This window comes from Asterias rubens, chromosome 7, assembly GCF_902459465.1.
Source record: "Asterias rubens chromosome 7, eAstRub1.3, whole genome shotgun sequence".
Classification (NCBI taxonomy): Eukaryota; Metazoa; Echinodermata; class Asteroidea; order Forcipulatida; family Asteriidae; genus Asterias; species Asterias rubens.
In genome coordinates, this window is record NC_047068.1 from 13,832,877 (window position 1) to 13,849,067 (window position 16,191).

At 37.7% G+C, this 16,191-nt stretch overlaps 1 protein-coding gene across 1 annotated transcript in view; it reads left to right on the plus strand.

Annotated features, from left to right (window-relative positions):
- LOC117292499 (extracellular serine/threonine protein kinase FAM20C-like) overlaps window positions 1-16,191 on the plus strand; it is a 28,997-nt gene that overhangs the window by 8,100 nt on the left and 4,706 nt on the right. Inside the window, exons 2-7 of the mRNA XM_033774565.1 lie at window positions 9,387-9,511; window positions 9,999-10,077; window positions 10,890-10,982; window positions 13,075-13,187; window positions 13,711-13,891; window positions 14,706-14,818. Of these exons, the coding sequence (XP_033630456.1) occupies window positions 9,387-9,511; window positions 9,999-10,077; window positions 10,890-10,982; window positions 13,075-13,187; window positions 13,711-13,891; window positions 14,706-14,818 (704 nt within the window). The remainder of the gene's footprint in view (window positions 1-9,386; window positions 9,512-9,998; window positions 10,078-10,889; window positions 10,983-13,074; window positions 13,188-13,710; window positions 13,892-14,705; window positions 14,819-16,191) is intronic.

Genomic DNA, 16,191 nt, shown 5'->3' on the forward strand with positions numbered 1-16,191 from the left:
ATGTGGTGTCCCTGCCAATGTGGACTCCACAGTTCAAGTCAGTTGTTGAACTTGACGTAACATTTACATACAATCCAACGTTGAACTCTGATGTATTTTGCACTTCAAGGTCCCTATACGTTTTCTCACTGCGCCTGTATGTGTGAAAAGTGCGCAAGTAGGCGACTGATGAAGGATTTTGTGACATTTGAAAAAAGAAAAAACTCTTTTGAAGAACTTCATCGAAGACAGTACAACGCCGCAACCCCAATAAATGAACTAACAAGTTGAGTAATGTCAAGTTGTTAAGACCCGTCCTATATAAGTTACGATCGGGGGCAATATTTGGAAACCACTTTTTTCTTGGAAACGTAAGGAGTAGGTCTCGGGTGTTATTATGCTCTTAAAATGCTCTTTTACAACCCATTTACGTTTTTAAAATTCCTTTCACACGAGAGAGATTTAGCAAGGGTCCCTTGCGAAATTGTATAGCAAGGTTGTAAAACTTTACAAAATGTACATCGTGTAAATTTATGTTGGATAGCGTTCATGCCATATAGGTCCTTGTAAAAAACTGTCCAACATTGCTAAAAAGTTTACAGGTTTGTTTCTGGCAGTGGCTGCTGAATGCGCCACATCACATTGTAAACCTTTAGAAGGAGCTGCATAAGTGGGTCTCCTAACTCACCTTTTGCTTATCCTGTTTTGATAGGTTTTCCTTTGAATATGAACAAAATGGCATAACCAACAAGAGTGTTCCAACCCATCTCAAAGATAAAACGCGGTGCGATGCGACGTTTCGTGACATCTTCCTTATTCATTTTACATAAAATTGAGTATACATTCAAAGCTTCAAATTATACACGATCGGTCTAATAAAAATACGATACACCCCGAGCGGAGGGGGGCATTGCCACTGGGAACGCCGTCTTTTTAATCAAATTTGCCCGCAGACATCTGCCCGAATCCCCCGCCAAATGTCGATAGATCAATAACAAAATGTGCAAGAAAGAAAAACCGACGAAGGAATCGCTGGTTGGACACGTTCTGCGGAGCCGCGGCTTCTCCCGGGCGAAAACGACCGTTGTGAAAAATCGTAGAAGAGGTTGTCAAAAAAAACTAATGGTCCCATAGCGCCCGTGTGTACGGAAACGCAGCGCTGACAACAATGGTGGAAAGGTGATTTATTTTGTAGCGTGGTCCCCATGAGGTCATTGAAGGGGATATACTGAAGCGGAAAAATTGTTTAATTATGGCCGTGACTATGAGGTATTCATGTAAATGCTACCAATATCATATATTAAGTATTGACATTTCTATAATGAGAAAACCTCCATTAAAAGTAAGAGTACATTTCACAGGTCATATATTATGGTGACATTTGTATTGACACTTTGGTATGCGTGAATCTTGCAGTATGTGTGTCTCAACTGTAGCCAGTTACTCATGCATTGCTTTGCCAAATACAGACACTAACTTTATACGACTCTGCCAGTTTAGATTTTGAAGTTGTGAGAACATTGTCTCTCTGTTAGACGACTGAGTGTGTGAAAAAAATTGAGGTATAATGGTTACTTTAATCACAAATTAATGTAACATCTCTTTTATTATGAAAAAGGAGAGGTGGCCATATTTTGAATTCCAAACTTTCAAAAACTGATCTTAAATGAAGTGGTCACCTTTAGTATAACTTTCAAAGAGAAGTATTCTTACTTGGTCTATCTCAATAACAAACTTGTGAACATTTTGACTCATTAATGGGTCGCCAAAATTACAATAAAACACATGAAGAAAAAAAACCTTTTCGCACAAGTTGTGTGCTTTCAGATGCATTGAATTCGAGCTTAATCAATTTAAATATTTTAGTGAAAATAACATCTTTCTAAAAAAATTAAGTTACTTCAAAAGGAGCCGTTTCTTACAATGTTTTACACTATCAACAGCTCTCCTTACCAAGTCAGTTGTTATGCTAACTCTTATTTTGAGTAATTACCGATAGTGTCCATTGTCTTAACGTTGGCAGTGGACACTATTGGTAAATGTCAAAATCCAGTATCTCAACATGTACATAAAACAACAAACATGTGAAAATTTGAGCTCGATTGGTAGTTGGAGTTGCGAGATACTATGAAAGAAAAAACACCCCTTGTCACACGAAGTTGTGTTCTTCTTTTAGATACTTGATTTCGAGACCTCAAGTTCTAAACTTAAAGGGCCCCGAATTCAAATTCGTGGAAAATTACTTCTTTATCGAAAACTACATCACTTCAGAGAGAGCCGTTTCTCACGAGGTTTTATACTATAAACCTCTCCCTATTACTAGTTACCAATTAAGGTTTTATATAATGCTAATAATTATTTTGAGTAATTACCAATAGTGTCCACTGCCGTTAAATGCGACTTGTGTTACTGTAACCACGGAGGTAAAAAATACAAGGTGTAAGCATAGAACAAAGTGCTTACGTGGTGTAACACGCCATTCGTCTCCACAGAGTAATGTTCAGTATATGCACCTGAGTATTTACACAACGGTAAAAGCATTATTTAGTGGGTCACAATTGACATTTAAGTGTGTTGACCAAACCAATTTGCACAAGTCGTTGAAAGCGGAATTAACTCCATTCCGATGATGCCTTGTGTGGTGCGGTATAGTGTTTAGCAATAGGAAGTGAAAACACGGTGTAGTGTGTTCACCCAACTATACTTAACCTTGCAAACAACGAAACCAAAAATCTTCACTTCTGGTTTCTGAACGGCTTATTGTGGAGAACCTTATCCAAATTTGTTTGTTATTGAGCTATTATAGCTAAACAATTAGATTTATTTTCATTTTATTTTTCGATTCATACATGTAGGCTATCACAGCCATGACGTTCTTCTCACAGACGTAGACCTAGTTTGTCTGTTACTTCCGCGATATATGCTTTCCCTTTGAACCAATCTCGACATTTGTGGTTAAATAGTCTGAAACGTATATTAAAGCCCATGTCGTAGGTTTTTGTTTTAGGTCAGCCCTTGATTTTGTTAAAATGTTTCTGCCCTTTTCAAGGTGCCAGTATCAAGGCTGGGTTTCCTTTAAAGCTAAATTGCCATTTTGAAGAAATGTTTGCTGTCAGCAATATTAACAAAAAAATCAAGCAGTTAACATTTGTTAAGCGCAATCTCAATTCTCACTAATTCATGTACTTTCCCTCAAATGGACATGCGAAATCACACGCACATTCCAATGCACGCATGGAGATTAATGGATTGAATTGGAAGGTCGAACAGGTTGAACAAATGTCGTTCAACGAGTTCATTGTAAAAACGGTACGGGCATAAAATCAATATTGCACTAAAATAAACATAACTTTCATGTCAACGCCACACGTGTATGACGTCACGTCACACTATCCCCTTCGCTATTGTTGTTTCTTAAAGTAGAACAATAGCAAAGGATTGTCATTGTTTTGGGTGAACAACATCTGTTTTGTGTTTCAACATGTGTTCATGCTGACCATTGTTATCAAGCCATACGGTATGTTGAAACTACGCACTTATAAATTATTTAATCAATAATACACCCGTCATAAAATACACAATGAAGCATAAGTGGTTTCCGATAGAGACAATCCTTTCTAAATAGGTTATCTAACAATCCGTCTGCAAAGAATTCCCGAAAATATTTCATTCAGCTTGATTTCTTAATGTTCAAGTAAAATGGTGGCATCTGTTGATCTTTTGTCAAGCATAAAGAGCAAGGTCTGTTCCTCTCTCTATGGTCGGATATAGAAAGTTCTGTACAATAATGTGAAACGTGGCATGACGATGTAATGGAGTGGCGTTTATCGTACTGCCACCATTTTGGTCACGTCTTGCTCTGCAACATTTATCATAAGTTAGCCTTATTGACGGTGGGGTTGTGATCAACGTCACAACTTCTTTCTCACAGCCGGGCCCATTTCCATAGAGCTGCTAAGCACACAACTTGCTTAGCTAAAACAGGATTACCATCCAATTTTCAGTTTGTTGCGTATTGCTTCTTGATCGTATTCAGCAGTTGCTTGCTTATCCTGAAATGATCACGTGGAAATTTGTTTGGTATTCCTGTTTAAATCAAGGAAGACATTCCATGCTAAGCAAATGTTTGTGCTTAGCTGCTCCATGAAATTGGGCCCTGGTCTGTTTATGTTGTTTTTATACAGAGAAACTATCAAGATGTTAGAGCGTGAAACTAGTATTTCTGCTTGTTCTCACCCATTCTCGCTTTTAAAAAGTCACCCCAACAGCTTATTTCTGCATCTCTTTGGAACTCCTTGCCTGGTGCATGTTTCATTCCGTCCGTAATCTATACTGTTTTAAAGACAAGGGTGTCTTTTCTTTCATTATTACCTCGCAATTTCGACGACCAATTGAGTTAAATTTTTCACAGGTTTGTTATGTTGTGCATATGTTGAGATACACCAAGTGAGAAGAATGGACTTTGACAATTACCAAAGGTGTCCAGTGTCTTCAAGGGGAATAGTAATTTCTGCATTCAGCTCCTCTATAAATAGTTGTTTTCATCTTAACTGTTTCCTTCTTGTAAAGCCCCCCCCCTCCCCGGGGAGTGGCTTTTACTTGTTTTTGGTGGAACTGCACACAAAAATCCAGTGTGGAACAAAACAAATGGCAAGATTGGAGTATCGTGCAGGTTAGCTTTGGTTACAATTTTATTGTAATTATACGAGTAATTAAAGTGCAGTTAACCTTTTCCTGACATTTTTTTTAATGAAAGGGCACTTTATCTTTCAGACTCTGATCGGCGTCTTTCTTGCATTGCCCCCAAAGAACACGTCGAAATGTTGGATTGCAAACAGCTGAAAATTATTCCACATTTAAGTTTAAATCTATTGAATTAGTTCACGGTTTATATTCCCTATACGTTTCATCCAATGGCCTGAAATGGAAACCCGATTTTATTTTCTCTGGGAATGGACCTCATTCACATTTTTTCAATGCGTTTATTGAATGTTTTGTTATAAGATTTGGGTGGGAGGGAAAACCGAAATGAATAGCCGTACAGAGTTGTTTCGCCAAACCTCCGGTTATGTGTTCGTTCAAAGGCCGCCTTTGAATCACGGAAGAAGAATGGATTTCGAAAACATCTGTGTCTCTGTCATGGTTTCGTGTGTTTGAAATAAAGTCGTCTCCAACAGTGTGGGGCTTTTACTTGTGGAAATTGAAACTGACTACTACGTGTTTCGATCCGGATCCAGAATAATGCATCAATCTACAAGGGATTGGTTTAGCTGGGTCCTTTCTCTACGGTTTAGCCGCGGCTGTATATACAATATATTGAATTGAGGTTTCTTTTTCTTTGGTTAGCCGTGGCTGTAAATACAATTTAGGTCGACGCGTTTGTTGTATCGATCAGGGAGGGAGGACGACTTGCATATAAGTTTTTTTTTAAACTGCACGTTCTTCTTTCGGTGAAGTTAACGTCACCCGAGATGCAAGTGATCTTCGCTTCCGTTTTATTACCAATTTTTAAGACCATCTTTACGTTGTGCTGCTGAATGTGGTTGGAAAGCTTTTTGCTTGCGTAAGTTTTTCTTCAATATGATACGCCTACTACATATTGTACACCAAACAAAAGTTAGGCAGAACTCAATTGGAGAGTTAGATCTATATACATTTACAGTCAGATACTAAAAATTACCATGCAACTCCATTTCTTCTAAACACTCCTTCTAAATTGCACTGTTAATTCATTTTCAGATCACCCAAACAAACAACTTTTTGGTATAAATGTTGATTTTTGTCCGATCACATTTTTACATGTCACACTTATAGGACAACAGTTAATCGTGTTTTTATTGGTCTTTCTTTGTTCTCGTGAAAACGGTGTACGGTCGGGTGGGGAGGGGCACTAATGCTTGTCATTGCAAGAGTAAAGAAAAGTGTGTGCACGGATTGCAATTTGTTTTGTGGCACTACGAAATTTTCACTGTCGTAGTGCTTTTCAATGGGGAATATTTTGCTCTAAGCAGACAGCAGGCAGTCGTAGCCTAATGCTTCTTTCTTTATTCAGCATAGTTTTGTTTATACGTCCACCCAAGCTGTACTCTGTAACTGTGTACTGGTCAAGGTACCAGACCAGTTGCTGTATTGATCTCTTCAGCACGCCACAACCAATAGTTGGGCTCTGAGATTTTACGCTTCATTACACCACAGCTTATTGCAGACGTAGTTCTATAGTGATGCTCAATGCATCTACACAATGCACGACAGACTTGGCAATTATTGTTACAAAAGATGAATGGTTGATAACAACAACGCATCCATCACAAGGGCAACAGAGTGTTGTCATAGTAACCCAATCTTTACAATATAATCTTTATGATATCGTTGAAGAATAATAAGTGTTGGATTCAACCGGAGCGCAGTTTCCGTTTGGTATTGGATTACTTTAATGTAAAGCTCCCGGTTTCTAGAGAGATGCTGACATCCCACGATCGCTCCAATGCGTAAACTCGTTGTTTTGCTTTTTCTTGTTTCTTTTTAATTCACATTCTTAATGGTATTGTGACTGTTGGTTGATTGTAAGTTGTTTTGACTGTTTATAATTACTTGCTTGTGACAAATTTTTAAAGACATTTTATAATAATAATAATAATAAGACTTGTAATGCGCACATATCCACCCTGCTGGGTGTTCATGGGTTCTCTGTAAAAGTCTCTGTTAAATCAATCTATCGGCTGCCATACATTAATGCTAATGTTGTTGTATGACATAAATCAATCAATATAAAACATATTCCAAAGAACAATGACTATTGACTGATGGACGTTGCACTCTGCAAGGACATTGCAAAATTATGATTAAGCTACTCCATTTACAGAGAACCCAAAGATAACGGTTTGTGGTTCCGCACACAACAAATATTTTTGACAAGTAAACAAGACTTTAGGCCTTTGATAATGTGGTTTATAAATCGTGCATTGTTTCGTCGTCTGAACCACGCTCCTGCGTGACCGTTTCCAACAAAACATATATATACACTGTCTCATTTTCATTGTCTGTTCTTTGAAGGAAACTAACCGATTAGGCCTCCGAGACCTGTGACAAATTGAAGCAATTTGTGAAATTGGTTCATGGGTTCTCTCAACATTGAGCACACTGTACATATACAAAGACTCATTGTCCGTCAACATGGTCGCAAGGCTGTTTTAATCAAACTGCCAACAACATTTCCGAGGAACCTGAATATTATTGGCAGTTTTAATAAAGAAATGTGTCACCTTCTCACGTCATCTTTACTTTCGGTATTTCTTTCACATCTTCAACAAAAACAATTTTTTTTTTTAGCTGTGTGACAATATTTTAAGAGCCAGACGATCTGCTCGTGAGTGCAGTATATGTTGCATCGTTCAGTGATACCATTTTACGCAAGAGACAAGACAAGTCGACCGTTTGACTAGATCGCTTCGAAAAGATTAACCCCGTATTTCCATTATTTGTGGTTAATATATCGACATTTCGGTTCAAGTTTTAGCAGAATGTCACCCCCCCCCCCCATCTCACCCCCCCCCCCCCCTCTATTCTTCAACATTGTAAAAATCACTGCGTGGACGTGAGTAAGTCCACATAGCGTCTCAACTCCATACATTATGTGGAGGTTTTTTGTTCCAAGATCCACACTTCGTATGTAGCGTTAAAACGCACACAAAAAACACCGTTATTTTTGTTAGGGGGGGGGGGTACCTATTAATTACGGGGCACCGTAAGTGCCATCAGGCATTTTGTAAAGATGATTCGTTGATTATTTGCCACGATACTAATATAGCTTGACCTCACTAGGAATATGTGTCGCCAGAGGCTGAAGAAACTGTCTCTTGTGTCCCTATATAAGACTGTGCACCACATTTGGTGAATAAATGTATTTTCTGCTTTTAATAATAACATTCTACGCAGTTTCTCTAAAATAATTAATAAATTTCTACAAATTAAATATCTTTACACACGTAGGCTGAATTGGAAAATCCATGAATACAAATGAGTCATCAAACTGACATAAACAGTTAAGGAACACTGGCAATTTCAATTAAGTTAGATTGATCTCCTGAAAATATATCTAAAATTGCCGTTTGATCGGCGACTGACGGTCGTCCATGATGTTATTGCGGTCACATTCATGCATTAAAGGAACACGTTGCCTTGGATCGGTCGAGTTGGTCTTTGAAAAAGGGTTTGTAACCGTTTGTTATCAAATGCATATGGTTAGAAAGATGTTGTACAAGTAGAATACAATGATCCACACAAACATGCCTCAAAATTGCACCGGATAACACGGTCCGCCAAGGCAACGTGTTCCTTTAAACAAATGTATTTTGTGGGTAATTTATCACAACACCACCATATATTGTATTGGTCATTGTTTTAATAACCCCGAGTATGTATTGTACAAGAGGCTGATTAAAAGCACTGGACACTATTGGTTATTACTAAAAGAAAGTCGTCATAAAAACTTACTTGTTTTTACGAGCAATGCTGACTTCAGACCTGAAGCCTGTTTATTTGGGCATCTGCTGGAGGTACAAATCTTTGCAACAAGGCTGTTTTTCTTTCATTATTCTCTTGCAATTTCGATGACCAACATTGAGTCCAAATGTTCACAGTTTTGTTATTGTATGCATTCGTTGGGATATACCAAGTGAGAATACTAACTTGTCCAGTGCCTTTAATAACATTTTGAATAACACATTTTAACTCAGTTTATGGTCTGCTTCTCCTAACCTCACTCTGGGAGAACTGTACGCCCTTCTCATGATAGCGAAACTTTCCAGGCAATTGAATCGCCGTTATAATCATAAGCTCCTTCAATAACATGAAGACATTCTCAGCGGTTGATGTTTATCACATTATACGCTGAACACTTCAATACAAATCCGATTGAGTGTGTGCGATAAACTGATCGCTTCTGTTGCGACTTGACCAACAGAGGTCGCTCTTCATGAAATGTGGCTCTCGATGGTAAGGATGGTAACTGATCAGCGCGGGGTTATTTAAAAAGTGACTATTACACATAGAGAGGACGCTTCCTATATTTCATTCTAGTTGCTGTTTTAGCCCGGGACACGAATCAAATAAATGAACTGTTTTTTATTTATGAAAAATTTACAGTCTAAGTGGGGGGGGGGGGGCTTATAATCCTAAGGATTTTAGAAAGGGACCAGTACATTTTAAGATTTAAAAATAAATCCCATAAGCATTTCAAATTCAAATCTAAAAGACTTTAATTTTAAATCTAAAAATGGATTGGTCCCTAACTACAATCCTGTTTTAATTACTCCCATTTAGAGAGATAAACCTTGGTTTTGTTTGGGACAATGGTTTATTCATCTCTTTGTTTTATGAATCTTTATTTTACTTTCATTTCTCAACAGAGCGCACGATCTGAAAATTTGGGAGGCATTCCAGCATAAAATCAACAGATACGAAGTTTACTCAAATTTTTCGGAGGTCGATGAACTTTTAGACTACATCGTGACGGAAGCAATATACGGAGTTGGTAAGAATTGGTTTAGGCCCCCTATATGTCAACTTTTTTTAATGGTTTTGACCCAAATGTTTATCGGCACTGGACACTGTTGGTAATTACTCACAATAATCGTTAGCATAAAAACTTTCTTAGATACGAGCAATGGAGAGCTGTTGATAGTATAAAACATTGTGAAGTAAGGCAGTTTTTTGAGAAAGAGGTAAGTTCTCCCTCAAATATTAAAAGACTTCAGACATAAAGCCCTTTTTTAGGAAGATCTGAAATCACACAAATTTCTTGCAACAAGGGCATGTTTTCTTTCATTATTCTCTTGCTACTTCTTTGTCCAAATTTTGAGCCTGGTCATACAATGTTGGTGTTATTGACGCAGATTTGAAATCTTAAATATGTAGTTGTTTTTAAATGCCGTTCATACTGTATCACAACAGTATTAGTTCCCACGTGTATAATTTTTGTAAAACATATTCTTTTTATGTGTTTTTCTTTCGTGTACTAGATGAGAAATCTGGAGGTACCCAAGTGAAACTTATTATTACATATGATGACGGAGGTCATTCACTCTTCAAGCCTTGGAGGTAAGTGTTCCTTAAAGACACTGGACACTATTGGTAAATATCAAAAACCAGTCTTCTCTCTTGGTGTAACATTACGCAAAATAACAAACCTGTGAAAATTTGAACTCAATTGGTCGTCGAAGTTGTGATTAATAATGGAAGAAAAAAACACCCTTGTCACACGAAGTTATGTGCTTTCAGATGCTTGATTTCAGGACCTCAGAATCTAATTCTGAGGTTTCGAAAGCAAATTCAAATATTTTAGTGGAAAATTGCTTCTTCCTTGAAAACTACGTTACTTAAGAGGGAGCCTTTTCTCACAATGTTTTATACTATCAACAGCTCTTCATTGCTTGTTACCAAGTAACTTTTCATGCGAACAATTATTTTGAGTAATGACAAATAGTGTACATAGCCTTAAAGCTCCCCCTTTCTGCCACTGCTATTAGGTCAATATTTGCCGGTAACAAAAGAGTATTGCTGTTTATAATAAGTCATGGCTCTAAATTGCAATACCCTGGATAGTCAAAGTCCTTGATATCCTAGAATGGGATATTCCACATCTGTACAGGGGTATCAGTTTCTTTAGTTGTGTATTAAAAAACACTCACTCATGTACTTTGTACATACAATTTTACAGACATACAGATTTACCCATATCTGGACCCTCTAATAAAGTGGTCCCTTCTACTCAAACTTGTTGGCTCTTTGGGGCACAGTGTCTAGTGCAAACCTTCCAACATTTTGTGTTTTTCCTGGGGTACTCCTTCGCTTACGATAATGAGCACAGCGGCCACAAGAATTTTATTTATTTTTTCTCTTGTTAATGGCAGGGTACCACGAGAATATGAAACATTACCGAATCATTTCTACTTCTCGGATATCGAGCGCCACAACGCTGAAATAGCAGCATTTCACCTTGATAGGTAAGCACACCACAGACTGAGAAGGTATTATAGACCTTATGCACATGACGTCATTTCAGTAGGGCGCCCTCACCTAGAGGTCAAAAGGAGGTTGTACATTGGCCAATCCTGTGCGCCGCGCGTACACATCTGTGCGTTTCGATTCTTTCGTCACCGTTTTTCCACTAAGATGGCCGCTGGATGACGTCAATGCATAAGGTCTATAGAGATATCATTATTATGCAGAGCAAGTATTAGTAGATCAGAGAAACATATCCACCATTTTGTATTATTCCCTGTAGACCAGGGGTTCGTTTTGGCGGTCGTAACCAATACCTGTTTCGGTCGAGTTTGCCATTGGTCAATCACTGGCCATTGACCGAAACAGTTTTTGGTTACGGCCGCCAAAACGCACTCTAGTACTGTATCCAGATTTGCAAAAATGGTTCCATACTATTTGATCTCTGTATCCTCGATTTCTTTTGACCTTTTCAAAAGTACGAAGTCTGTTTCACCTTTAGCCGGCTCCGGCTTAGGCTCCGTCTGCCTGTTGAAATTACAGGCCACGAGAGCACACGTTTTCAAAATACACGACGGACTCTCAGCCTGGGTCATAAGCCGAAACCGTGGTTACGAAAATGCTCATCGGTTCGATCAGGGAACGGTGCTGCAACATTGTATGGTTTCATAATACACCCTTCAGTGCTTCCCCTCCTTGACACAAGTTTAACGCATTTGAATGTATATATTTATGTCATTTTATGTACTATACTCGGGTGAGGTTTGCGGCAGCACCATGTGTATATATTTTGAGCAGTGGTGCTTCTGAGAAAAACCGGTGGTTGAAAACTCAACGTTTCGATCAGTATGTGCTCTGATCGTCATTAGGAACAATCACTACATAAAAGAAATTTACACATGGTGCTACCGCAGACCTCTGCACCATGCAAAGTTTCAAATTCTACATTAAACTATACTTTCCTCCAAAACTAATTGTTAATGTGCCATACCTATGCATTGATGTTTCGTAACAGTAATCTTCCGTTTGACTATTGACATGTACTATTTTGTGTGCGTTATGGAATGTTGATCAATATACAGTGAACTTTGTTTGACTTCTATCAGAGAGTAGATTCGGTTGCATTGATAGGCGACCAACAAACTTTTGTTTCGGTCAGGCATAGAGTTATATGGATGTAATCAATTAAAGTAATTTATATATATATTCTTTTTTGTTTGTTTGAAGTAAACAACCACCTATAAGTGCACCACTAATGGTATGACCTTTTGTAACTTAACTTCCTTCAATCACCCTGTTTATTTTTGTCTCCTTTCTTTGCTGCCAGGCTTAAACTTAACAAAAGAAGTCAATGAAACGATTCTAATATTAGTCGAGACCATTAAGGCGAGGAACAGTCAAACAAATAGCTGAATAGACTTATGGACAAGATAACTGAAGTAATCTGTAGTTTAAAGGGAAGGTATACACGTTTGGTAATTGTCAAAGACCAGTCTTCTCACTTGGTGTATCCAAACATAAGCATAAAGTAACAAGCCTGTGAAAATTTGGGCTCAATTGGTCATCGAAGTTGCGAGATAATGATGAAAGAAAAAACACCCTTGTTGGACGAATTTGTGTGCTTTCAGATAAGAATACAAGACTTCTAGCTAGAAGTCTTTTATTACTATAGTGAGAAATAACCCCTTTCTCAAAAACTACGTTACTTCAGAGGGAGTCGTTTTCCACAATGGTTTATACTATCAACAGCTCTCCAATGCTCGTTACCAAGTCAGTTTTTAAGTTAATATTAATGTTATGAGTCATTACCAAACGTGTACCTTCCCTTTAATAACACAACTCTATAGTTAGCAAACTAGAATGACAAAATGCAAAGTTAAAATTGCAAAATACGATCGGTATACACAATTGTTTATTGTTAGTAAGCCTTTGTGTAAGTAATTCGTCATTAACCCAGGTTTGTTTTTGGAACCCAAACTCACTTTGTTGCTCTAAAGAAAAAATAAACGTCTAATGTGTAAATATTAAACCGCATCAAATTAAACCCATATCGTCTTTGCATGACCTTTGATATTATGTTATGTTTTCCTACAGAGTTTTAGATTTTCGGAGGGCGCCACCTGTTGCTGGCCGCTGGTTCAATTTGACATCAGATATCTACGATTTGGCCGATTCGGGACTCCGTAAAACTTTTTTTCGTTCACCTGGTAGGTCTCAAAGTAACTCGGTATGAAACATTTTCCCCTCAAATGATCACCTTTGATTCATTAATTTTGATCAGTAAAACATCCCCTGACCGTTATGCCATGAAACAGTTTGCACACACAAGCACTTTGCTGATTGGTTGTTGAGATCCTGCTAATTATGAACATCATTGTATCTCTCAACCAATGGGACAACGTAACCGATTGCATAAATAAAGGACGGTCATTTTTATGCACAATGGACAAGTTCATTACTTTTATACTTTAATTTTAGAATTCCAAGAAATCAGAAGAACAATTGGTATCTTTAGAATTCACTGGTACCTTTATATTTCTTGGTAGTTTTCTTTTCAAGTTATTATTATTGGATGTAAAAAAAAACATCAAAAGTGCCATCAGCAGCTTTCGTTTAACAAAAAGGAATCCGGCACGAGTTTCAGTTGTAGTATCACATTATTGTGTAAATACTTTAGAATAATTTGAAAGGTTTCAAACTAATCTAGTTTCTGTCCTGCTTTATTTCCAGCTAATAATATATGTTTCGTGGGTCATTGTTCCTACTATTGCGAAACTGAGACGGCTGTTTGCGGCCAGCCAGATATGATCGAGGGCTCCATAGCTGCCTACCTGCCTTCATTCAAGTCAGCGCCTCGTAAAACGTGGCGGCATCCATGGCGAAGATCATACAGTAAACATAGAACAGCCGTGTAAGTTTAGTTAACAACGAAAACATCCATTAGCCTTTTTGTAGTATGGTGGACACTTTATCATGCTGCCTCCATCTTGGTCATGTTCCTCGTATCGAATTACAATAATGAATGCTAGTAATCATTTTGCAAATAGGAACCATACTATTTTGTTCTTCCAGCCTCGGTTTGGTAACATTGATATAAATGTGAGAATTTCAAGATGGCTGCTCCATGATTAAGGTCTATAGGAATGCACGATGTGTGGTTTGGGTGTATACAGACAGATTCACCCAAACCTTACAGTGTTATTGTTTTGGGTCCACCATATCTCAAAATGGCTTATAGTTAAAATATGCAAAACATCTTTCTGATTGAGGCAGTAAAAGTCTGAAAAACGGTTACAGAGGGGAACGAGTTTGAAGGGGTGAGTCATTTAGTTTGAGACACTTCTTGAGGCATTTCTTCGCTTACTATTTGCTAACCATTGAAAAATAGTTTGCCGACTTTTTATAAGCTTTGGTGCGTCTTTGGTTCATTGAAATATTCATTTTATTAGCATTAATTTAATTAAGCTTAACTTTCAGTTTAAAGTGACTTTTTAACAGGAATGACAAGACTCGTTTTTAAAAACCCTATACTCAAAACACAAGTCCTCCTCACATTCAGTTACGTAACGCCTATATACCTGCCTTGCCATGCGGCTATGCCGTGTACACGAGTCAGCCAGCATGTCATTATGTTCAATCTACCATTATCAATTTAACATACAACATAAAAACATTTGTGCATTCCTTGACTGAATTTCAATTTGATATCGATGTATGGTTTGCAGATGGGAGCAGGATCCGGCGTACTGTGAGCGGGTTGTCATGAATAAACACCCGTACAAAACTGGACGGAGACTACTCGACCTTATGGACATGTGCGTCTTTGACTTTTTAATAGGTACGTTGATTTTAGTGCTGAAAGTGAAATAAAGGATAATCGAAGACAGGCATTGGTTAAATTTAATCCCACTGAGTAAGAAGTACTAGTGCAGATTCTAAAGATGGAAGTTTCTGTCTGGATTAAAGACCACAGAATTCACACCCGAATGCAGCAATTTAAATAATTGAATTCGCAAGAATCTTTTGCAATTCAAAAACAGTTTCAAATTGTTTATACTTAACCACCCAACTTGACGAAATGTTCACAGGGAGGTGTGGTGTGTGTGTATTGAAAACTAAAGAATGCAATGGAATTTACGTTTCCCAAACACAAATTATGTGTCAATCCCTTTAAGGAACATCTGATGTCGTACAGTGAGGCATCATTATCGCTGGCGGTCTGCTTCTAATGGTTGTTTTAAATGGATATGAAAGAAGTGATTGCAAACTAATTGAATAAATATTCAGAACCTTGGAATCGGTTTTATGCTCGATTTAATTTTGGATGGCGCTGTTGAGACTATAAGGTTGAGTTTACCAGAACATCAACTAACAAGTCTAGAAGTAAGAGCAGCTGCTAAACTAACTGACCACTTGCTTTGGCTGATCATTTGTTTCTGTTGAGATGAATTTTGTGTGTGCGAAGCAAACATGATTACATCGTAACGAAATCTGGGCCCCGGTCTGCTGGCTCCTATTATCGTGGGCTGTTGTCTGTGAATTCCCGCCAAATTGTTTTATCCGCAAATGTGACCCTCTCTTATTCTTGGAATCTTATTAAAGATAGACGCTTCGGCGGTTTGTTCTCTTTTTATAGAATGACCTTTTATTTCAGTAAGAGATGAACAAATAAACATGTGGTGATGTCTTTGTTGAATTGCAGTATTAGTTTACTTATGACGTTACTTATGACGTCATCAAAGAGCAATGTTTATACACGGACTGTAATGAAGGACATCGTGAGTGGCTAACTACAGCTTTGTCTTTGTGCATGACGGCCTATCGCCATCTTGGATTATCGTTACAACTACAAAATGCAATAAAACTTACCCGATGCGCGTGATTGGAAATGTTCTAAAGAAGAAACAAATACTTATTGTCAAAGAAATCTAGGAAATGAGTTCAAAATAATAGTTAATGAACTTGAACTGTATGTCAATGATATCAAAATTAATATAAAAATAGCATAAAGAGATATTGAAGATATACATAAATTTGCAATACTGAACTTCATAATGATAAACTGAAATATTATTACCTGTAAAATAGAAGACTTAATCGTGTGGTGAGGTCGTCGTTGAAATATGGAGAATGTAGGTGAAGCGCGCGAAAATTATTTATTTGTCAAAAGGGGGCGCTTCTCTTGATTGAATAGTAATATTGAACACTTTA